Source organism: Nerophis ophidion, linkage group LG01, assembly GCF_033978795.1.
Source record: "Nerophis ophidion isolate RoL-2023_Sa linkage group LG01, RoL_Noph_v1.0, whole genome shotgun sequence".
Classification (NCBI taxonomy): domain Eukaryota; kingdom Metazoa; phylum Chordata; class Actinopteri; order Syngnathiformes; family Syngnathidae; genus Nerophis; species Nerophis ophidion.
The window spans coordinates 44,242,818-44,269,550 of record NC_084611.1 but is presented as its reverse complement, the minus strand read 5'-3'; the positions used below and the strand labels follow the sequence as shown (position 1 = coordinate 44,269,550).

The following is a 26,733-nucleotide window of genomic DNA, read 5'->3' as shown; positions in this document are numbered from 1 at the left end:
GTCCTACCTCGTACCTAATGAAGTGTCCTACCTGGTACCTCATAAAGTGTCCTACCTCGTACCTAATGAAGTGTCCTACCTGGTACCTAATGCAGTGTCCTACCTGATGCATAATGAAGTGTCCGACCTGGTGCCTAATGCAGTGTCCTACCTGGTACCTAATGCAGTGTCCTACCTGGTACCTAATGAAGTGTCCTACCTGTTACCTAATAAAGTGTCCGACCTGGTACCTAATGCAGTGTCCTACCTGGTACCTAATGCAGTGTCCTACCTGGTACCTAATAAAATGTCCGACCTAGTACCTAATGCAGTGTCCTACCTGGTACCTAATGCAGTGTCCGACCTGGTACCTAATGAAGTGTCCTACCTGGTACCTAATGCAGTGCCCTACATGGTACCTGATGCAGTGTCCTACCTGGTACCTAATGCAGTATCCTAAATGGTACCTAATGAAGTGTCCTACCTGGCACCTTATAAAGTGTCCGACCTGGTACCTAGTGCAGTGTCCTACCTGGTACATAAAAAAGTATCCTACCTGGTACCTAATGCAGTGTCTTACCTTGTACCTAATGAAGTGTCCTACCTGGTACCTAATAAAGTGTCCGACCTGGTACCTAATGCAATGTCCTACCTGGTAAATAATGCAGTTTCCTACCTGGTACCTAATGAAGTGTCCTACCTGGTACCTAATGCAGTGTCCTACCTGGTACCTAATAAAGTGTCCGACCTGGTACCTAATAAAGTGTCCGACCTGGTACCTAATGCAGTGTCCTACCTGGTACCCAATGAAGTGTCCTACCTGGTACATAATGAAATGTCCAACCTGGTACCTAAGGAAGTGTCCTACCTGGTGCATAATAAAGTGTCCTACCTGTTACCTAATGAAGTGTCCTACCTGATACCTAATGCAGTGTCCTACCTGATACCTTAAGCAGTGTCCTACCTGTTACCTAATGCAGTGTCCTACCTGGTAGATATTAAAGTGTCCTACCTGGTACTTAATGAAGTGTCCTACCTGGTACATAATAAAGTGTAAGACCTGGTACCTAATGCAGTGTCCTACCTGATGCATAAAGAAGTGTCCTACCTGGTACCTAATGCAGTGTCCTACCTGGTACCTAATGCAGTGTCCTACCTGGTAGATAATAAAGTGTCTTACCTGGTACCTAATGAAGTGTCCTACCTGGTACATAATAAAGTGTAAGACCTGGTACCTAATGCAGTGTCCTACCTGATGCATAATGATGTGTCCTACCTGTTACCTAATGCAGTGTCCTACCTGGTACCTAATGAAATGTCCTATCTCGTACCTAATGAAGTGTCCTACCTGGTACCTGATAAAGTGTCCGACCTGGTACCTAATGCAGTGTCCTACCTGGTACCTAATGAAATGTCCTATCTCGTACCTAATGAAGTGTCCTACCTGGTACCTAATAAAGTGTCCGACCTGGTACCTAATGCAATGTCCTACCTGGTAAATAATGCAGTTTCCTACCTGGTACCTAATGAAGTGTCCTACCTGGTACCTAATGCAGTGTCCTACCTGGTACTTAATAAAGTGTCCGACCTGGTACCTATTAAAGTGTCCTACCTGGTACCTAATGCAGTGTCCTACCTGGTACCTAATGAAGTGTCCTACCTGGTACCTAATGCAGCGCCCTACCCGGTACCTTATAAAGTGTCCGACCTGGTACCTAATGCAGTGTCCTACCTGGTACCTAATGAAGTGTCCTACGTGGTACATAATGAAATGTCCAACCTGGTACCTAAGGAAGTGTCCTACCTGGTGCATAATAAAGTGTCCGACCTGGTACCTAATGCAGTGTCCTACCTGGTACCTAATGCAGTGTCCTACCTGGTACAAAATGAAGTGTCCTACCTGGTACCTAATGAAATGTCCTACCTGTTACCTAATGCAGTGTCCTACTTGGTACCTAATAAAGTGTCCGACCCGGTACCTAATGAAGTGTCCTACCTGGTACCTAATGCTGTGTCCTACCTTGTGCATAATAAAGTGTCCTACCTGGTACCTAATGCAAAGTCCTATCTGGTACCTAATGCAGTGTCCTGCCTGGTACCTAATGCAGTGTCCTACCTGGTACCTAATAAAGTGTCCTACCTTGTGCATAATAAAGTGTAAGACCTGGTATCGAATGCAGTGTCCTACCTGGTACCTAATTTAGTGTCCTACCTGGCACCTAATGCAAAGTCCTGTCTGGCACCTAATGCAGTGTCCTACCTGATGCCTAATGAAGTGTCCTACCTGGTACCTAATGCAGTGGCCTACCTGGGACCTAATAAATTGTCCGACCTGGTACCTAATGCAGTGTCCTACCTGGTATCTAATGCAGTGTCCTACCTGGTACCTAATGCAGTGTCCTACCTGGTACCTAATAAAGTCTCGACCTTGTACCTAATGCAGTGTCCTACCTGATACCTAATGCAGTGTCCTACCTGGTACCTAATTAAGTGTCCTACCTTGTACCTAATGCAGTGTCCTACTTGGTACCTAATGCAGGGTCCTACCTAGTACCTAATTAAGTGTCCAACCTGGTACCTAATGCAGTGTACTACCTGGTACATAATGAAGTGTCCTACCTGGTACCTAATGAAGTGTCCTACCTGGTACCTAATGCAGTGTCCTACCTGGTGCATAATAAAGTGTCCGACCTGGTACTTAATTCAGTGTCCTATCTGGTACCTAATGCAGCGTCCTATCTGGTACCTAATGAAAACTCCTTAGCTTTCAACGCAGCATGAGAGTTGTGAGATTGTAATATATTTATTTTTATTTTGACATACTTAATGTCTTGTTTTTTTAGTTCAATGTTCTCACACATGGCCGTCCTGATTTTAAATGGGTTTTAACTACTGTTATCCTATTGGAAATGTCATAAATCAAGTCGTAATAAATACGTTCAATAAAATAAATTAAATGCAGCTTCAAAGAAGAAAAAAATTACTTCAGGTTTCCTTAAAAAGCCAGAGGACTACACGATGAGGTCGACAGAAGGACTTTATTTCTTCCAACAACTTCTGAAGACGTGTCACGTGACCTTACCACCAAATCTTGGCAGCACACCCCAAAGATGCCACATTGCACGTGAAATGTTCACCATTATATCAACATCCATGATTAAATTAACCTTCACGGTTAAATCAATGTTCACGATTAAGTTAACGTTCACGGTTAAATAAACGTTCACAATTAAATTAACGTTCACGGTTAAATTAACGTTCAAGATTAAATTAACGGTCAACATTAAATTAACATTCACAATTAAATTAACGTTCATAATTAAATTAACCATCCATCCATCCATCCATTTTCTACCGCTTATTCCCTTTTGGGGTCGCTGGCGCCTATCTCAGCTACGATCGGGCGGAAGGCGGGGTTCACCCTGAACAAGTCGCCACCTCATCGCAGGGCCAACGCAGATAGACAGACAACATTCACACTCACATTCACACACTAGGGCCAATTTTAGTGTTGCCAATCAACCTATCCCCAGGTGCATGTCTTTGGAGGTGGGAGGAAGCCGGAGTACCCGGAAGGAACCCACGCATTCACAGGGAGGACATGCAAACTCCACACAGAAAGACCCCAAGCCTGGGATTGAACCCAGGACTGCAGGACCTTGGTATTGTGAGGCAGACGCACTAACCCCTCTAAATTAACGTTCACGGTTAAATTAACATTCAAGATAAATTAACGTTCACGGTTGAATTAACGTTCACGGTTAAATTAACGTTCAAGATGAATTAACTTTCAAGATAAATTAACGTTCACTGTTAAATTAACGTTCAAGATGAATTAACGTTCACGGTTAAATTAACGTTCACGGTTAAATTAACGTTCACGGTTAAATTAACGTTCAAGATTAAATTAACGTTCACAGTTCAATTAACGTTCACGATTAAATTAACGTTTCAAAATTAAATTAACGTTCAATATTAAATTAACGTTCATAATTAAATCAACATTTACGGTTAAATTAACATTCACTGTTAAATGAATGTTCACGATTAAATTAACTTTCACGGTTAAATTAACGTTCAAGATTAAATAACGTTCACAATTAAATTAACGTTCACGATTAGATTAACGTTCAAGATTAAATTAACGTTTAGAATTAAATTAAGGTCCACGGTTAAATTAAAGTTCACGATTAAATTAACGTTCACAATTAAATTAATGTTCAATATTAAATTAACGTTCACAATTAAATCAACATTCATGGTTAAATTAACATTGAAGATTAAATTAACGTTCACAATTAAATTAACGTTCACGGTTAAATTATTGTTTGCAATTAAATTAACATTCATGGTTAAATGAATGTTCACGGTTAAATCAAAGTTCAAGGTTAAATAAACGTTCACAACTAAATTAACGTTCACAATTAGATTAACGTTCACGGTTAAATTAACGTTCACAATTAAATTAACAATCACGGTTAAATTAACGTTCACAATTGAATTAAGGTTCACGGTTAAATCAACGTTCACAATTAAATTAACGTTCACAATTAAATTAACGTTCCAATATTAAATTAACGTTCAATATTAAATTAACGTTCACAATTAAATCAACATTCACGGTGAAATGAATGTTCACGGTTAAATTAACTTTCACGGTTAAATTAACGTTCATGGTTAAATTAACGTTCCAGATTAAATTAACGTTCACGATTAAATTAACGTTCAAGATTAAATTAACGTTCAGAATTAAATTAAGGTTCACGGTTAAATTAAAGTTCATGATTAAATTAATGTTCAATTTTAAATTAACGTTCAGAATTAAATCAACATTCACGGTTAAATTAATGTTCACGATTAAATTAACATATAAGATTAAATTAACGTTCACAATTAAATTAACGTTCACAATTATATTAACGTTCATAATTAGATTAACGTTCGCAATTAAATTAACGTTCGCAATTAAATTAACGTTCACGGTTAAATTAATGTTCACCGTTAAATCAACGTTCAAGATTAAATCAACGTTCACAATTAGATCAACGTTCACGGTTAAATTAACGTTCACAATTAAATTAACGTTCACGGTTAAATTAACGTTCACGATTAAATTAACGTTCACAATTAACATTCACTGTTAAATTAATGTTCACGATTAAATTAACGTTCAATATTAAATTAACGTTCAATATTAAATTAACGTTCAATATTAAATTAACGTTCAATATTAAATTAATGTTCACAATTAAATCAACATTCACGGTTAAATTAATATTCACCATTAAATTAACATTCAAGATTAAATTAACGTTCACAATTAAATTAACGTTCACAATTACATTAACGTTCACGGTTAAATTAATGTTCAATATTAAATTAACATTCACGGTTAAATTAATGTTCACGGTGAAATCAACGTTCAGGATTAAATTAACGTTCACAATTAAATTAACGTTCACAATTAGATTAACGTTCACGGTCACATTAACGTTAACAATTAAATTAACGTTCACGGTTAAATTAACGTTCACGATTAAATTAATGTTCACAATTAAATTAATGTTCAAGATTAAATTAACGTTCACAATTAAACTAACGTTCACAATTAAATTAACGTTCAATATTAAATTAACGTTCAATATTAAATTAACGTTCAATATTAAATTAATGTTCACAATTAAATCAACATTCACGGTTAAATTAATATTCACCATTAAATTAACATTCAAGATTAAATTAACGTTCACAATTAAATTAACGTTCACAATTAAATTAACGTTCACGGTTAAATTAATGTTCAATATTAAATTAACATTCACGGTTAAATTAATGTTCACGGTGAAATCAACGTTCAGGATTAAATTAACGTTCACAATTAAATTAACGTTCACAATTAAATTAACGTTCACAATTAGATTAACGTTCACGGTCACATTAACGTTAACAATTAAATTAACGTTCACGGTTAAATTAACGTTCACGATTAAATTAATGTTCACAATTAAATTAATGTTCAAGATTAAATTAACGTTCACAATTAAACTAACGTTCACAATTGAATTAAGGTTCACGGTTAAATTAACGTTCACAATTAAATTAATGTTCAATATTAAATTACCGTTAACAATTAAATCAACGTTCACAGTTAAATTAACGTTAAAGATTAAATTAACTTTCACTCATAAATTAACGGTCACGATTAAATGAACATTCATGATTAAATTAGCATTCAGGAATAATTATTGTTTCTGATTAAATAAACGTTCATGTTTAATGTTCATGATCCAAAAGTCAAAAGAATGTCAAACTCTGCTGTCACAGAAACGTCAACAAGGTGAAGACAAAATGCAGTGAAAGCTAAAACTAGATACTTGGATGAAAAAAAAAAAGTGCTACACTTTACACTTTCGTACAGCAACAGATTCATAAGAATAACTTCCTGTTTGCTTGGCTAATTTCCTGTTTGTTGGCTAACTTCCTGTTTGTTGGCTAACTTACCTTTTGTTGGCTAACTTCCTGTTTGTTGGCTAACTTCCTGTCTGCTTGGCTTACTTCTTAATTGCCTGGCTAAATTCCTGTTTGCTTGGCTAACTTCCTGTTTGCCTGACTAAATTCCTGTTTGCTTGGTTAACTTCCTGTTGGCCTGACTAAATTCCAGTAGCATGGCTACAGGCTTACTGGTGGTCTCGTCAGATTCCTGGTAGCATGGCTGACTTTATGTATGCTGGGCTAACTTTTTATTTGATTGGCTAACTTCCTGTATGCCTGACCAACTTCTTGGTAGATAGCTAAACAAGCAGTAAGTTAGCCAAACATTGTGTTTGCCTGGCTAAATTCCCGTTTGCTTGGCTAACTTCTTTTTTGTTTGGCTAACTTTATGTTTGTTGGTTAACTTACCTTTTGTCTGCTAACTTCCTGTTTGTTGGCTAACTTCCTGTCTGCTTGTCTTACTTCTTAAAAGCCTGGCTAAATTCCTGTTTGCTTGGCTAACTTCCTGTTTGTCTGACTAATTTCCTGTTTGCTTGGCTAACTTCCTGTTTGTTGGCTAATATCCTGTTGGCCTGACTAAATTCCAGTAGCATGGCTACAGGCTTACTATTGGTCTGGTCAGATTCCTGGTAGCATGGCTGACTTTATGTATGCTGGGCTAACTTTTTATTTGATTGGCCAACTTCCTGTATGCCTGACCAACTTCCTGGTAGATAGCTAAACAAGCAGGAAGTTAGCCAAACATTGTGTTTACCTGGCTAAATTCCCGTTTGCTTGGCTAACTTTCTGTTTGCTTGGCTAACTTCCTGTTTGCCTCGCTAACTTCTTTTTTGCTTGGCTAAATTTCTGTTTGCCCTAACTAACTTCCTGTTTGCCGGGCTAACTCTCTATTTGCCTTGCTAACTGCCCAGTACCTTAGCACTTACTGTTAGTCTGGTCAAATTCCTGGTAGCATAGCTGATTTCATGCATGCTGGGCTAATTTCCGGGTTAACTTCCCGTTTGATTGGCTAACTTCCGGTATGCCTGCTAAACTTCCTTTTTGTCTTGCTAACTTCCTGTGTGGCTGACTAACTTTATGTTTGTCTGGCTAACTTCCTGTTTGCTTAGCTAACATGGTGTTTGCCTGGCTAACTTCCTGTTTGCTTAACTAACATTGTGTGTGCCTGGCTAACTTCCTGATAGCATGGCTAACTTCCTGTTTGCTTAGCTAACATCGTGTTTGCTTGGCAAACTTCCTATTTGCTTAGCTAACATCGTGTTTGCCTGGCTAACTTTCTGTTTGTCTGGCTAACTTCCTGTTTGCGTAGCTAACATCGTGTTTGCCTGGCTAACTTCCTGGTAGCATGGCTAACTTCCTGTTTGCTAAGCTAACATCGTGTTTGCTTGGCAAACTTCCTTTTTGCTTGGCTAAATTCCTGTTTGTTTGGCTTACATCCTGTTTGCCTGGGATACTTCCTGTTAGCATGGCTAATTTCTTTCTTGTTCTGCAAACTTTTAGCATTTCTTCAATGAAGTTGTGCAGAATTTTCCCGTTTGTGGATCATTTGTGTCTGGAGCGTGTGCACGCCGCTGCATGTCGGACTCTGTCAGCCACTGGAGGGTAAAAAAAAAACCTTTGCATGGACAAAAGTATTGGGACACAGATCCTAATGAATGAATGGATGAACAGATGGAAAAAAGTGAACACCTATTTCTCAATTACTGGACATACAGTATTAAACCTTTTGTTAAAAACTTAATTATATCACCTACACTACACTTCCTATACATCCCAATACTTTTGTCTGTACATAGCTATCTTCATTGAAAACGTAATACATAAAAGCCAAAGAAATGTTTATTGTTATCATCATTATTATTATCGGCTGTGTTGTAACGCTTTCTAAAAGACGTCGTACCTTGTTTACTTCTGAAACGGTGTACTTTATAAGCGGCTAACTTCCTGTTTGCGTGGCGAACTTCCTGTTTGCCTCGCTAACTGAAAGTGTGTACTTTTGAAGTTTTAGTTTTTTTTAAGTACAGCAAACATCTGAAGTAAGAATTAAAATAATTATTTAGTTTTTTGGGTGGCATCTGAAGTCATGTAAATGCTAATGGTAAGTAGCGCCTTAGCTGACTAGGTGAAATGGCACCTGTTCAGGCCAGGACTGTCTGGCCCCTGCTCCGCCTGTGGGTGACCACGCCTCCTCTTGTACCCGTCAAGTAGCTCCACCTCCTCGTATGGCAGTTGGTTGAGTGATGGATGTACAGTCTGTGTTAGCGCCTCGTTGCCCCTCAGTAGTTCTGCAACTGCGGCAGGTTCTTGTAGAGGTCTAAGGACTCGGGGTTGGAGAAAGCGCCTCGCTGTTTGACGTCCCGGCCGGCGATCACCTGCTTGACCGCCACCTCCACCTTCTTCCCGCTGAGTGTGTACTGACGACCACAAAAGACGTTTCTTTAGCGATTTCAATTGGCGTGCATTTCTAGAAGTTACATGTGCGTCATAATAATGTTCCTCAAGTGGTTGTAGAATGGCGCGCAGTACTGGGCTGCGACCAGCAGAGGCGCTGGCAAGTCACTCTCAACTTGTCTCAAAAAGCTGGGCATGGAAACAGGAGTTCAAAATATTCACAGAGAAATACCTTTATTCTATAAATTTAATAAATAGGGAATATTGTTTTAACATTCACGATGGAAATAACGCTAACTATTAAATTAGCCTTTGAATTTAATGTTATCAATTTAATTAACGTTCACGATGGAATAAACATTCACGATTGGATTACAGTTTGAAATTAAAGTTAACAATTTAACTAACGTTCAAGATTAAATTAACGTTCACAATTATATTAACTTTTGAATTTAAAGTTAACAATTAAATTAATGTTCATAATTAAATTAACATTCAAAATTATATTAACGTTTGAATTTAAATTTAAAAACTTAATTAACGATCACGATGGAATTAACGTTCACGATTAAATTAATGCTCACGATTGAATTAGCATTTGAATTTAAAGTTCACAATTTAGTTAACGTTCACAATTATATTAACGTTCGCGATTGAATTACCGTTTGAATTTGAAGTTAACAATTTAATTAATGTTGACGATTGAATTAATGTTCACGATTAACTTCCTGTTTGTTGGCTAATTTCCTTTTTGCTTTGCTAACTTCCTGTTTGCGTGGCTATTCTAAATAAAATGGTCGAGCTGGGCGGTTATTTAGCTGAAGCGTAAAGGGGGCGTAGTAATCATTGCTAAACTTGTTGATTTTTTTTTTTTTTTAAGTAATTTTAAATTTTCTTTAAGAAAAATCAAACTTAGTTTTTAAAGCGTTTTTTTCCACACAGACTTAAAAACAATGCCCCCCGCCCCTTTCCACACACACACACAGACAGACACACACACACACACACACACACACACACACACCATGGGTACCAATGCACACCACGCAGGAGTAACCTCATGAGGACCGACACACACACTAGAAAACATTACGCCAGAATGACCTCATGGGGACCGACACACACACTATACTAACTACACAGGACTGACCTCATGGGGACCGACACACACACTATGCAGGACTGACCTCATGGGGACTGACACAAACACTACACACACTATCCAGGACTGACCTCATGGGGACCGACACACACTACACACACTAAGCAGGAGAGGCCTCATGGGGACCGACACACACGACACACACTATGGAGGACTGATCTTATGGGGACCGACACAAACACTACACAAACTATGCAGGGATGACCTCATAGGGACCGACACACACACTACACACACTATGCAGGACTCACCTCATGGGGACCGACACACACACTACACATACTACGCAGGACAGACCTCATGTAGACCGACGCACACACTATACACACTATGCGGGACTGACCACATGGGGACAGATACACACACACTATGCGGAGCTGACCTCATGGGAACTGACACACACACTACACACACTATGCGGGACTGACCTCATGGGGACCGACACACACACTACACACACTATGCAGGACTGACCTCATGGGGACCGACACACAGACTATACACACTATGCAGGACTGATCTCATGGGGACCGAGACGAACACTACACACACTACGCAGGACTGACCTCATGGGGACTGACACACACACTACACGCACTATCCAGGACTGACCTTGTGGGGACCGACACACACACTACACACACTATGCAGGACTGATCTCATGGGAACCGACACAAACACTACACACACTATGCAGGACTGACCTCATGGGGACCGACTCACACACTAAACAAAATACGCAGGACTGACCTCACGGGGACCGACACACACACTATGCAGGACTGACCTCATGGGGACTGACACACAAACTACGCCGGACTGACCTCATGGGGACCGACACACACACTACACACACTTTTCAGGACTGACTTCATGGGGACCGACACACACACTACACAAACTACGCCGGACTGACTTCATGAGGACCGACACACTTTACACACACTACGCAGGACTGACCTCATGGGGACCGACACACACACTATGCAGGACTGACCTCACAGGGACCGACACAAACACTACACACACTAAGCAGGACAGACCTCATGGGGACCGACAAACACACTACACACACTATGCAGGACTGACCTCACGGGGACTGACACACACACCACACACACTATGCAGGACTGACCTCATGGGGACCAACACACACACTACACACACTACGCAGGACTGACCTCATGGGGACCGACACACACTATGCAGGACTGACCTCATGGGGACTGACACAAACACTACACACACTATCCAGGACTGACCTCATGGGGACCGACACACACTACACACACTAAGCAGGAGAGGCCTCATGGGGACCGACACACACGACACACACTATGGAGGACTGATCTCATGGGGACCGACACAAACACTACACAAACTATGCAGGGATGACCTCATAGGGACCGACACACACACTACACACACTATGCAGGACTCACCTCATGGGGACCGACACACACACTACACATACTACGCAGGACAGACCTCATGTAGACCGACGCACACACTATTCACACTATGCGGGACTGACCACATGGGGACAGATACACACACACTATGCGGAGCTGACCTCATGGGAACCGACACACACACTACACACACTATGCGGGACTGACCTCATGGGGACCGACACACACACTACACACACTATGCAGGACTGACCTCATGGGGACCGACACACAGACTATACACACTATGCAGGACTGATCTCATGGGGACCGAGACGAACACTACACACACTACGCAGGACTGACCTCATGGGGACTGACACACACACTACACGCACTATCCAGGACTGACCTCGTGGGGACCGAAACACACACTACGCAGGACTGACCTCATGGGGACCGACTCACACACTAAACAAACTACGCAGGACTTATCTCATGGGAACCGACACAAACACTACACACACTATGTAGGACTGATCTCATAGGGACCGAAACACACACTACGCAGGACTGACCTCATGGGGACCGACTCACACACTAAACAAACTACGCAGGACTGACCTCACGGGGACCGACACACACACTATGCAGGACTGACCTTATGGGGACTGACACACACACTATGCAGGACTGACCTCATGGGGACCGACACACACACTACACACACTACGCCGGACTGACCTCATGGGGACCGACACACACACTACACACACTTTTCAGGACTGACTTCATGGGGACCGACACACACACTACACAAACTACGCCGGACTGACCTCATGAGGAACGACACACTTTACACACACTACGCAGGACTGACCTCATGGGGACCGACACACACACTATGCAGGACTGACCTCACAGGGACCGACACAAACACTACACACACTTAGCAGGACAGACCTCATGGGGACCGACAAACACACTACACACACTATGCAGGACTGACCTCACGGGGACCGACACACACACCACACACACTATGCAGGACTGACCTCATGGGGACCGACACACACACCACACACACTATGCAGGACTGACCTCATGGGGACCGACACACACACTACACACACTATGCAGGACTGACCTTATGGGTACCGACACACAAACTATGCAGGACTGACCTCATGGGGACAGACACACACACCACACACACTATGCAGGACTGACCTCATGGGGACCGACACACACACTACACACACTATGCAGGACTGACCTTATGGGGACCGATACACACACTATGCAGGACTGAACTTATGGGGACCGATACACACATTACACACACTATGCAGGACTGACCTCATGGGGACTAATACACACTCTACACACACTATGCAGGACTGACCTCATGGGGACCGACACACACACTACACACACTATGCAGGACTGACCTCATGGGGACCAACACACACATCACACACACTATGCAGGACTGACCTCATGGTGACCGACACACACACCACACACACACTATGCAGGACTGACCTCATGGGGACCCACACAAACACTACACAACCTATGCAGGACTAACCTTATGGGGACCGATACACTATGCAGGACTGACATTATGAGAACCGATACACACACTACACACACTATGCAGGACTGACCTTATGGGGACCGATACACACACTATGCAGGACTGACCTCATGGGGACCGACACACAGACTATACACACTATGCAGGACTGATCTCATGGGGACCGACACACACACTACACACACTATGCAGGACTGACCTCACGGGGACCGACACACACAATACACACACTATGCAGGACTGACCTCACAGGGACCGACACACACACTATGCAGGACTGACCTTATGGGGACCGATACACACACTATGCAGGACTGACCTTATGGGGACCGATACACACACTACACACACTATGCAGGACTGACCTCATGGGGACTAATACACACTCTACACACACTATGCAGGACTGACCTCATGGGGACCAACACACACACTACACACACTATGCAGGACTGACCTCATGGGGACCGACACACACAATACACACACTATGCAGGACTGACCTCACAGGGACCGACACACACACTAAGCAGGACAGACCTCATGGAGACCCACACACACACTACACACACTATGCAGGACTGACCTCACGGGGACCGACACACACACTATGCAGGACTGACCTCATGGGGACCGACACACACACACCACACACACTGTGCAGGACTGACCTCATGGGGACCGACACACACACTACACACACTATGCAGGACTGACCTTATGGGGACCGATACACACACTATGCAGGACTGACCTTATGGGGACCGATACACACATTACACACACTATGCAGGACTGACCTCATGGGGACCGATACACACTCTACACACACTATGCAGGACTGACCTCATGGGGACCGACACACACACTACACACACTATGCAGGACTGACCTCATGGGGACAGACACACACACCACACACACTATGCAGGACTGACCTCATGGGGACCGACACACACACCACACACACTATGCAGGACTGACCTCATGGGGACCCACACAAACACTACACAACCTATGCAGGACTAACCTTATGGGGACCGATACACACACTATGCAGGACTGACCTTATGAGAACCGATACACACACTACACACACTATGCAGGACTGACCTTATGGGGACCGATACACACACTATGCAGGACTGATCTCATGGGGACCGACACACACACTACACACACTATGCAGGACTGACCTCACGGGGACCGACACACACAATACACACACTATGCAGGACTGACCTCACACGGACCGACACACACACTATGCAGGACTGACCTTATGGGGACCGATACACACACTATGCAGGACTGACCTCATGGGGGCTAATACACACTCTACACACACATTGCAGGACTGACCTCATGGGGACCGACACACACACTACACACACTATGCAGGACTGATCTCATGGGGACCGACACACACAATACACACACTATGCAGGACTGACCTCACAGGGACCGACACACACACTAAGCAGGACAGACCTCATGGGGACCAACACACACACTACACACACGATGCAGGACTGACCTCACGGGGACCGACACACACACTATGCAGGACTGACCTCATGGGGACCGACACACACACACCACACACACTGTGCAGGACTGACCTCATGGGGACCGACACACACACCACACACACTATGCAGGACTGACCTCATGGGGACCGACACACACACCACACACACTATGCAGGACTGACCTTATGGGGACCGATACACACACTATGCAGGACTGACCTTATGGGGACCGATACACACACTATGCAGGACTGACCTCACGGGGACCGACACACACAATACACACACTATGCAGGACTGACCTCACAGGGACCGACACACACACTATGCAGGACTGACCTTATGGGGACCGATACACACACTATGCAGGACTGACCTTATGGGGACCGATACACACACTACACACACTATGCAGGACTGACCTCATGGGGACTAATACACACTCTACACACACTATGCAGGACTGACCTCAAGGGGACCGACACACACACTACACACACTATGCAGGACTGACCTCATGGGGACCGACACACACAATACACACACTATGCAGGACTCACCTCACAGGGACCGACACACACACTACACACACTAAGCAGGACAGACCTCATGGAGACCAACACACACACTACACACACTATGCAGGACTGACCTCACGGGGACCGACACATACACTATGCAGGACTGACCTCATGGGGACCGACACACACACCACACACACTATGCAGGACTGACCTTATGGGGACCGATACACACACTATGCAGGACTGACCTTATGGGGACCCGATACACACACTACACACACTAAGCAGGACAGACCTCATGGAGACCAACACACACACTATGCAGGACTGACCTCACGGGGACCGACACACACACCACACACACTATGCAGGACTGACCTTATGGGGACCGATACACACACTATGCAGGACTGACCTTATGGGGACCGATACACACGCTACACACACTATGCAGGACTGACCTCATGGGGACCGACACACACTACAGTACCTACGTTTGACCACTTGTCATACACACTTCAGACACTAAATTCTGGAAATTAACCCGCGGGGGAAGCGTTTTAAGAAAATGAAAATACATTTTCCAATGATTCCAACGCATTGGAGTTGTCGGGTGGAGCTGGACCCCACGGCGTGGGTAAAATGGCAGCATTTTGGACCCACAGGGATAGGAAGACAAACACCGTCAAATGAACGCATGGTTGAGTACAGAGGTGGCAGGTGGAGAAACACTATCACTGGTTCACTAACCATGTTTCGGGATGCATGGGAGAGCGGGAAAACGTAGCACAGGTCTCTTTGACCACATGATCATTTAACACCACACAGTCAACGTGGTGTTAGCACTAAACTAGCATGGTAGCGCTGGAAAAGTCGGCCATAAACAACAGTACCAACTTTATAGTGCATGTAGAGCTAGATGTAGCAGTAGCTGTCCTCTAGTGGGGTTCCTGACACAAAAACTACACTGGCAGGTTGCCTACAGCCACATATGTTCATGTTAATTTCGTCGAGGGGTGAAATGAAGCATTTTAGCTCACAGTTTGGCAAAAATGTTATTTTAGTCATCTCTTGTGTAACAATTTTAGTCTAAGGCCTCATCTGACCTGTTTTTTTTTGGCCGGAGATACGACACTTTTATGACCCTGCTAAATTCCTGAAAGTCAATGGATTCTCTTACGGGGATATCTCTGGTCTCCAGCAGGAGGGCGGGCACATGTCGCGCTGACAGAGCTTTCCTGATGGCCGCCTTCACTCTCGCCACCAGGTCGGGACAATAGGGCTTCCCGGGCGCCATCTTGAGGAACAAAATGACCCTCTCCTCGCCGTCCGCGCTGTACTGAGGAACGCAGAGGCTGTCCGACACGTCCTCGAAGGCCTCCACTGCAACAAGACAGCAGACATTACCACCACGGTTATTTTCCCCCTTCCCTTCCAAAGGCTCACCGATGTTGTAGATCTCCGAGCTGCCAAAGCGGACTCCGTTGGGGTTGAGGGTCCCGTCACTGCGGAGCACACAGTCGAGGGTTACGGCCCTAAAAAGTGACTCCAACTTGTGCGATTTCGAGTAGTCAGTGTACAGCTTTTAAAACCATACATACTTTTTATATTTGTATTTATTTTTTTATTTTTACTTTTTAAAGAATCAATGCTTAAAAAGCCGTTGTTAAGCCATCTCCGTGCAACCAGAAGAAGCTTTTGTAACCTTCACCTTTTAATTTGGCTTTACTGACCTTCTGCCAAGCATGACGACACCTCCCGTCTTTGGGTTGATCTTACAGTAGTCCCCATGAGCCCAGACCCCTGCAGGGGACAAGAAGACCAGCAGTCATTCCAGCGTCTGCTAGACAGCGCAATGCAATGCCACTGACGTCCTGCGGAGGCACCAGTGAGCTGGTGTAGCAGGAAAGATTATATATATATATATATATATATATATATATATATATATATATATATATATATATATATATGTGTACACAAATATATAGATACATATATATGCATATATATATATATATATAATATTTATATACACACATATATATATATATATATACATATTTATATATATATATATATATATATATATATATGCACACATGTATATATACATATATACATGTATATATACATATATTCATGTATATACACATATATACATGTATATATACACATGTATACATACATATATACACATGTATATATACATATACAGTGGGGCAAAAAAATGATTTAGTCTGCCACTGATTGTGCAAGTTCTCCCACTTAAAATGATGACAGAGGTCTGTAATTTTCATCATAGGTACACATCAACTGTGAGAAACAGAATGTGAAAAAAAATCCAGGAATTCACATTGTAGGAATTTTAGAGAATTTATTTGTAAATTATGGTGGAAAATAAGTATTTGGTCAACCATTCAAAGCTCTTACTGATGGAAGGAGGCTTTAGCTCAAAATCTCACGATACATGGCCCCATTCATTCTTTCCTTAACACGGATCAATCGACCTGTCCCCTTAGCAGAAAAACAGCCCCAAAGCATGATGTTTCCACCACCATGTTTCACAGTAGGTATGGTGTTCTTGGGATGCAACTCAGTGTTCTTCTTCCTCCAAACACGACGAGTTGAGTTTATACCAAAATGGATACATGGATGATACAGCAGAGGATTGGGAAAATGGCATGTGGTCAGATGAAACCAAAACAGAACTTTTTGGCATAAACTTAACTCATCGTGTTTGGAGGAAGAAGAATACTGAGTTGCATCCCAAGAACACCACACCTACTGTGAAGCATGGGGGTGGAAACATCATGCTTTGGGGCTGTTTTTCTGCTAAAGGGACAGGACGATTGATCCGTGTTAAGGAAAGAATGAATGAGGCCATGTATTGTGAGATTTTGAGCCAAAACCTCCTTCCATCAGTGAGAGCTTTGAATGGTTGACCAAATACTTATTTTCCACCATAATTTACAAATAAATTCTTTAAAATTCCTACAATGTGAATTCCTGTATTTATTTTTTTACATTCTGTCTCTCACAGTTGAAGTGTACCTATGATGAAAATTACAGACCTTTGTCATCATTTTAAGTGGGCGAATTTGCACAATCGTTGGTTGACTAAATACTTTTTTGCCCCACTGTATACATGTATATATACATGTATATATACATATATACATGTATATATACCTTCTCAGTGGCCTAGTGGTTAGAGTGTCCGCCCTGAGATCGGTAGGTTGTGAGTTCAAATTCCGGCCGAGTCATACCAAAGACTATAAAAATGGAACCCATTACCTCCCTGCTTGGCACTCAGCATCAAGGGTTGGAATTGGGGGTTAAATAACCTAAAATTATTCCTGGGCACGGCACCACTGCTGCCCACTGCCCCCCTCACCCCCCAGGGGGTGATCAAGGGTGATGGGTCAAATGCAGAGAACAAATTTCACCACACCTAGTGTGTGTGTGTGACAATCATTGGTACTTTAATCTTTAATATACATGTATATATACTAGGGCTGCGAATCTTTGGGTGTCCCACGATTCGATTCAATATCGATTCTTGGGGTCACCATTCGAAAATATATCGATTTTTTCGATTCGATTCTCCATTCAAAAACGATATTTTTCCGATTCAAAACGATTCTGTATTCATTCAATACATAGGATTTCAGCAGGATCTACCCCAGTCTGCTGACATGGTAGCAAAGTAGTAGATTTAAAAAAAAAAAAGCTTTTATAATTGTAAAGGACAATGTTTTATCAACTGATTGCAATAATGTAAATTTGTTTTAACTATTAAACGAACCAAAAATATGACTTATTTTATCTTTGTGAAAATATTGGACACAGTGTGTTGTCAAGCTTATGAGATGCGATGCAAATGTAAGCCACTGTGACACTATTCTTTTTTTTTTTTGTAAATGTCTAATGATAATGTCAATGAGGGATTTTTAATCACTGCTATGCTGAAATTATAACTAATATTGATACAGTTGTGAATAATATTCATTTTTGTTTCACTACTTTCGGTTTGTTCTGTGTCGTGCTTGTGTCTTCTTTCAATTGCTCTGTTTATTGCACTTCTGAGTGTTGCAGGGTCAGGTTTGGTTTTGGAATTGGATTGCATTGTTATGGTATTGCTGTGTAGTGGTTTGTTGGGTTGATTTAAAAAATTATAATAAAATAAATTTAAAAAAATAAAAAATAAAAATCAATTTTAAAAAAATGAGAATCGATTCTGAATCGCACAACGTATTCGACTTGATTTTTTCCCCACACCCCTATTATGTACATATTTATAGTTATATACACACATATGCATACATATATACATATATATATATACATATATATATATTTATATGTATATATATATACATATTTTTATACACACATATATATACATGAATATATACATATACATATATACATACACATATATGTATACATATATATACATACATATACACACATATACACGTGTATATATATATATATATATATATATATATATATATATATATATATATATATATATATATATATACGTGTGTGTGTGTATATATGCGTGTATATATATATATATATATATATATATATATATACACGCATATATACACACACACACGTATATATATATATATATATATATATATATATATATATATACACACACACGTATATATGCACACACAAGGGGGTAAAAAAAAATCGATATTCAAATTAATCAAAATTCCCTTTTGTAACAATACTTAATTGATTAAAAAATATATATTTTATTTTATTTTTAATGTTTTTAATTTGTCCTTTCCCCTCCAGCAAATCATATTGTTGATGTAGACTATCATATTTGCTCCACCAATAAGTAAATATTACACAAACGTATCAAAGCTGAATGTAGTTCATCATAGATCACGAATGCAGTTTCGTTATGGATGGAGGTTTGATCCTGAAAGAAATCGTTACCCCAGAGAATCCTGTGCTGCCCTAAAGACTAACAGCTCTAAAGCGTTTATTTTGGCAGTTACAACAAGAACATGGCTGTCAGTTCATAAAAATGTGGCCGCAGTTTGACATTGGAACAGACAAGTTGAAGGTTAGCAAGAATGCTTGGTTGGGAAGCTAGCTGCTAGCAGTCTCACCGGGGAAGGTGGAGAAATAGGCTTTGTGGTATTTCATGCCGTTGTCGTCGTTCCAGAAGTGTGTGGGCTGGCAGGGAAGGGGCTTCAAGCAGACCAGCTCGCCACTCTCTCCCCGCACAGGCTTACCTGGACACACACACACACACACACACACACACACACACACACACACACACACACACACACACACACACACACACACACACACACACACACACTTTTGACGTTAGCACGTGCTAGCGTGTCCCCCCACTCTCGACAATGCGTCTCCCTCAGGGCGGCGTTAAAGAAAGCGACTAAGATCGTCTTCCTACTGAATTCTCCCTCTCCGAGCCTGCAGCAAGGGATCGGGGGCTGGAGAGTTAGGGACCGCGGTCAATGAAGAAGAAAAAAAACACAAAGGGATTTCAAAGACTCCAAGAGGAGATACAACTGTTGAGAACTGTTTTGTAGCCTAGTTTAGATAGATAGATAGATAGATAGATAGATAGATAGATAGATAGATAGATAGATAGATAGATAGATAGATAGATAGATAGATAGATAGATAGATAGATAGATAGATAGATAGATAGATAGATAGATAGATAGATAGATAGATAGATAGATAGATAGATGGATGGATGGATGGATGGATGGATGGATTGATGGATGGACAGACGGAGCAGTTTAGAATAGAATAGAAGGTTGTTGTCACTGCAATAACTCCCCCTATAGCTCTTATTGGGGAAAAGGTTCAGTTTGAGATAAACATGATAGCACCTGGTATCTCTTGATTTCAACATGTTAGCATCGGATATCTCTTGATATCAACATGCTAGCACCTGGTATTTCTTGATAACAACAAGCTAGCACGTGGTATCCCTTGATATCAACATGATGGCAACTGATATCTCTTGATATCAACATGCTACTGCCTGATATCTCTTAATATCAACATACTAGCAGCTGGTATCCCTTGATATCAACATGTTAGCACATGGTGTCCCTTGATATCAACATGCTAGCACCTGGTATCAATTGGTCAACATGTTAGCATCTGGTATCTCTTAATATCAACATGCGAGCACCTGATATTTCTTGTTAACAACAAGCTAGCACCTGGTATCCCTTGATATCAACATGATGGCAACTGATATCTCTTGATATCAACATGTTACTGCCTGATATCTCTTGATATCAGCATGCTAGCAGCTGGTTTCCCTTGATATTAACATGTTAGCACCTGTTGTCCCTTGATATCAACATGCTAGCACCTGGTATCTATTGGTCAACATGCTATCACCTGGTATCCCTTGATATTAACATGTTTGCGCCTGATATCTCTTAATATCAACAAATTAGCGCCTGATATCTCTTGATATTAACATGTTAGCGCCTGATAGCTCTTGATATCAACATGCTAGGAACTGGTATCCCTTGATATCAACATGCTAGCAGCTGGTATCCCTTGATATCAACAAGCTACCGTCTGATATCTATTGGTCAACATGCTAGCACCTGGTATCTCTCGATATCAACAGGCTAGCATCAGGTATCTCTTGACATTAACATGCTAGCACATGGTGTCCCTTGATATCAACATCGTAGCACCTGGTGTCCTTTGATATCAACATGTTAGCACCTTCTATCTCTTGATATCAACATGTTAGTGCCTGATATCTCTTGATATGAACATGCAGCACCTGGTATCCCTTGATATCAACATGCTAGCACCTAGTATCTCTTGATATCAACATGCTTGCACCTGGTGTCCCTTGATATCAACATGTTAGCCCCGTCCATCTCTTAATATCAACATTTTAGTGCCTGATATCTCTTGATATGAACATGCTAGCACCTGTTAGCCCTGGGAATCAACATGCTAGCTCCTCGTATCCCTTGATATCAACATTCTAGCACCTGGTAACCCTTGATTTCTACATGCTATCACCTAGTACCCCTTGATATCAACATGCTAGCACCTGGTATCTCTCGATATCAACAGGTTAGCACCTGGTGTCTCTTGATATCAACATCTTAGCACCTGGTATCTATTGGTCAACATGCTAGCACCCGGTATCTCTCGATATCAACATGCTAGCACCTGGTATCCTTTGATATCAACATGCTAGCACCTGGTATCTCTTGATATCAACATGTTAGCACCTGGTGTCCCTTGGTATCAACATGTAAGCACCTGATATCTCTTGATATCAAAATGTTAGCGCCTGATATGTCTTGATATAAACATGCTAGCACCTGGTATCTTTTGATGTGAACATGCTAGGACCCGTTAGCCCTTGGTATCAACATGCTAGCTCCTCACATCCCTTCATACCAGCATGCTAGCACCTGGTATCTCTTGATATCAACATGCTAGAAACTGTTGTCCCTTCGTATCAACATGTTAGCTCCTCGTATCCCTTGATTTCAACATGCTAGCAACATGCTTTGGTCTCACTGGGGTGTTTACAGAATGACCCTGCCAAGGCAAGTTCTAGAGGGAGCCAAATTGTAGACCAAAACTGCTTTGGTTAGCAGAAACGTAACAGCGGTTGGTAGGATCAAGTGTCCGTTCTGGCTCTCAAACTGATCATAATCTCACCTTGCAAAGCAGAAAGCTTATCCGAGATGCTATCCAGTTTGTGGTTCAGTTCAGAAATGGCCAAAGTCTGACTGCCCACACCTCTGCCCAGCCCACTGTCCCTCCTAATTACAATTAACTACGACTAATACAACATTAGTGCCAGTGCTTCCCCATGGTGTCGTTGCCATGGCAGTGGTGTTAAATAAATAAAAAAGACTTCCTTCATTTCCCAAATGAGTGTCTTGCAGGCTCAGCTGCACAGACAAAGGCTACAAAGTATAGTTGAAAAGTTTACCTTCAAAGTTCCACGCTTCCACTGCCATGCCCAAGTTCCTCGTCTGGATCTCGCCCCGATACACCGGAACTGTCGGGTTCTGACCCATGAAACATGAAACTATGTCTGTTCCTCCTGCAGGCAAAGAACATTTTCATCACTTTGGAATTTCTGACGGAGCAAACATTTATTATTAGGATGGAAAAGTATTCAAAAGTCCGATATTAAAATCTCACAGTATGAGTACGACTTGCTTACTGTAATTGAACATAAACACCTTAAATGTTCTAAAATGATGCCCCTTATTATAAACAAGTGTACAAATATTACACAATAAAAAAACAGTTGAGTGTCTTTCAAGTGTTACGGGTGTAAAACAAAAATAATGTTAGCAATAATAATAATCATACTTATTATTATCATAAACATATTTTAAGGAAAGTGCAAGAACATCCAGGGTCTCTTTGGGGCCACATGGTTGTCATGGTACAAAGATACAGAGGACAGCAGGAGGTAGGAGGTATTTAATAGATGAAAATAAAACACTAGTGCAGCACGGAGTGCAAAAGAAAAATAATTATTGTCGATTCGAGCGCACAAGAAAAAAAGTAATAGTGTAGCTGAGAGTGCACAATGAAAAAAAATAGTGCAGCTGGGAGTGCGCAAGAAAAAATTGAGTGTAAATGAGAGTGCACAAGAAAAACAAAGTGCAGCAGACAGTGCACAAGAAAAAAAAGTAATATTGCAGCTGGGAGTGTAAAAGAAAAAGCTGACAGATCAGTTCTATCGACAACTGGGCAATACCTTTGGAGAACTCAGCAGCCTCCCGGAAGCGAGTCTAGCGCTTTTAAGAATCATCATTACGCATGTTGGATTGACTCAGCAACAACAACAACCTCAGTCCAAGACTGATGACATTATTCAAACATGATGACACACCCTTTAGAGTAACCCCAGCAGTTGGGAGGAACACCCTGCAAAGGATCAACACCCACAAAAGTGCAGACGGCCCAGAAATCATCCCAGGGCGGGTACAGAGAGACTGTGCCCACCAACTGATAACAGACATTTCAAACACCTCGCTCCAACTATCTTTTGTTTCAACCTGCTTGAAGACATAATTCCTGGATCTAAGAGCTCCACAGTGACAGGTCTGAATGACTGTCAGCCAGTAGCCATCACTCATCTTGGAGAAGCATGTCATGGGCCAGATTAAGACCTCCATGGATGTCAGTGTCGACCCTCACCAGTACACCCACAGGAAGAACTACTCCATAAAAGTGGTCCTCACAGCCTTCACCCACTTGGAGGGTAGGAACTCCTACGTTCACATGCTGGTCCTGGACTTCACTTCTCCCATCAAGACCATCATCCCACAGACCCGGGTGAAGAGGTGCACATGCTAGGGCTGAATCCCTCACTGAGGAACTGGGTCCTGGACTTCCTGACCAACAGACCACCGACTGTCAAGAGCCACAACACAGTCTCCTCTACAAACATTTCCAGGGATGTGTACTGACCCTCCTCCTCTTCACAATACTGACCTATGACTGCTTTGCCAAACCCTGGCTGTCATATTGTGAATTCTTGGATGACGCAGCAGCAGCGAGTCCGAGTACAGACAGGAGGTAGAAGGTCTGGTGGATTGGTGCCAAGGCAACAACCTTTTCATCAAATAAAAACAAGGGGATGGTGGTGGACTACCTGCCAGCTGTTGTATTAATCACAGCACTAATCCTTAACACACACACACAAACAAACACACACATTAAAGGTTTGAAGGTATTTTAAGGACCTTGTGTAGACCAAACAAAATGTCCCCACAATGAAAATGTGCCACATGGTGGTAGAAAGACAGGAAGATGTTCTCTCTCTCACACACACACAGAGAGAGAAACAGAATCTTTGACCGCAGCATCCATTTGTCTCTGTGCGGCGTCTAATAATCGTGTGTTTGTGGCGCGGACGATTCATCTTCCTTTCCATTGTTCCATCTCCACCTGGCTGTAACACAGCCTCCATCCATCCATCTTGTCTACACCCGTCCTCACCTTCCTACCGACTCTTCTCATCATTCCGGGCTCTCACTTTCATAAGGGCTTCATTTACTGAACTTTAATTGGGTCCCGGGGGGCGAGAGAATACTTTGGATTAAACGCACCTTAGCGTGTAAGGACCCACAATAACGCTCACCCGAACGTAAAATACACACACTGGTTTGGTCTACTAAAATACAAAAATAACTAATAAGTACTAAATAAAATTTGCATTTAAACTCTTGAATGCCCAAGGTGAGTGGGGTGTGGGTATGTTGAAATGGTTGGAATTGGTTGAGAAATGTGGGCTATAGAGAGGTTTGTATATTGCCCATTCATTTCAATGGAGGGAAATTCCTGGTAATTCTGGGTAATCAGGGAATTATTGGAACCGGGAAACATGCCAGCTTGTTGAAAAAATGTTGTCTTAGTAACAGTTAGAATTGTAATTGGTATTTTGGATTTTTTTCAGGAATTTGGGGAAAAACAGAAACTCTTACAGAATTCCGGGTATTCAGGGAACTATATAGTAACTGTGAAAAATGCTTTGAAGGCGTAATGGAAAAAAATCAGTTGAAAAATGTGGACTTTCCAGGAACAGGTACAAATAGGGCTTTGGAAAACCGGGAATTCCTGGAAGTTATTTGAACTTTGAAAATGGTAGTTTTATTGTCCAAGGTGAGTGGAGTGTGTGGAGGTCGGAACGGTTGGAATCGGTTGAGAAATGTGGGATATGGAGAGGTTTGTATATTGTCCGTTCATTTTCAATGGAGTGAAATTCCTGGTAATTACGGCTAATCTGGGAATTTTTGGAATCGGGAAACATGCCGGCTTGAATGTCGGCACATTGAAAAAAATGTTGTCTTAGTAACAGTTTGAATATTAACTGGTATTTTGGAATTTTTTCACGAATTTAGGGGAAAACCAGAAATTCTTACGGAATTCCAAGTAATCAGGGAACTCTTGAAACCGTGAAAAATGCTTTGAAGGCGTAATGGAAAAAATAATTTGAAAAATGTAGACTTTCCAGGAAGAAGTGCAAATAGGGCTTTGGAAAAGCGGGAATTCCTGGAATTTATTTGAACTTGGAAAATGGTAGTTTAATCGTCCAAGGTGAGTGGGATGTGGGGATGTCGGAACGGTTGGAATCGGTTGAGAAATGTGGGATATGGAGAGGGTTTTATATTGCCCATTCATTTTCAAAGGAGGGAAATTCCTGATAATTTTGGGTAATCAGGGAATTCTTGGGACCGTGAAACATGCAGGCTTGAATGTCGGCACGTTAAAAATGTTTCTATCTTTTTAACAGATTGAATTTTAATTGGTATTTTGGAATTCTTTCTGGAATTTTGGGGAAAAACAGAAATTGTTACGGAATTCCGGGTAATCAGGGAACTCTTGGAGCCGTGAAAAATGTTTTGAAGGTGTAATGGAAAAAATCAGTTGAAAAATGTGGACTTTCCAGGAAGAGGTACAAATAGGGCTGTGGAAAACCGGGAATTCCAGGAATTTATTTGAACTTGGAAAATGGTAGTTTGATTGTCCAATGTGAGTGGGGTGTGGGGATGTTGGAACAGTTGGAATCGGGTGAGAAATGTGGGACATGGGGAGGTTTTTATATTGCCGATTCATTTTCAAT

At 41.8% G+C, this 26,733-nt stretch overlaps 1 protein-coding gene across 1 annotated transcript in view; it reads right to left on the bottom strand.

The window, feature by feature from the left end:
- Nucleotides 1-8,292: 8,292 nt before the first annotated feature.
- aacs (acetoacetyl-CoA synthetase) overlaps nt 8,293-26,733 on the bottom strand; it is a 78,177-nt gene continuing 59,736 nt past the window's right edge. The window contains exons 13-18 of the mRNA XM_061904852.1: nt 23,080-23,193; nt 20,216-20,341; nt 16,805-16,874; nt 16,518-16,576; nt 16,252-16,454; nt 8,293-8,885 (exon numbers count right to left, since the gene is read on the bottom strand). Coding sequence (XP_061760836.1) covers nt 8,748-8,885; nt 16,252-16,454; nt 16,518-16,576; nt 16,805-16,874; nt 20,216-20,341; nt 23,080-23,193 — 710 coding nt within the window. The 3' untranslated portion in view covers nt 8,293-8,747. The remainder of the gene's footprint in view (nt 8,886-16,251; nt 16,455-16,517; nt 16,577-16,804; nt 16,875-20,215; nt 20,342-23,079; nt 23,194-26,733) is intronic.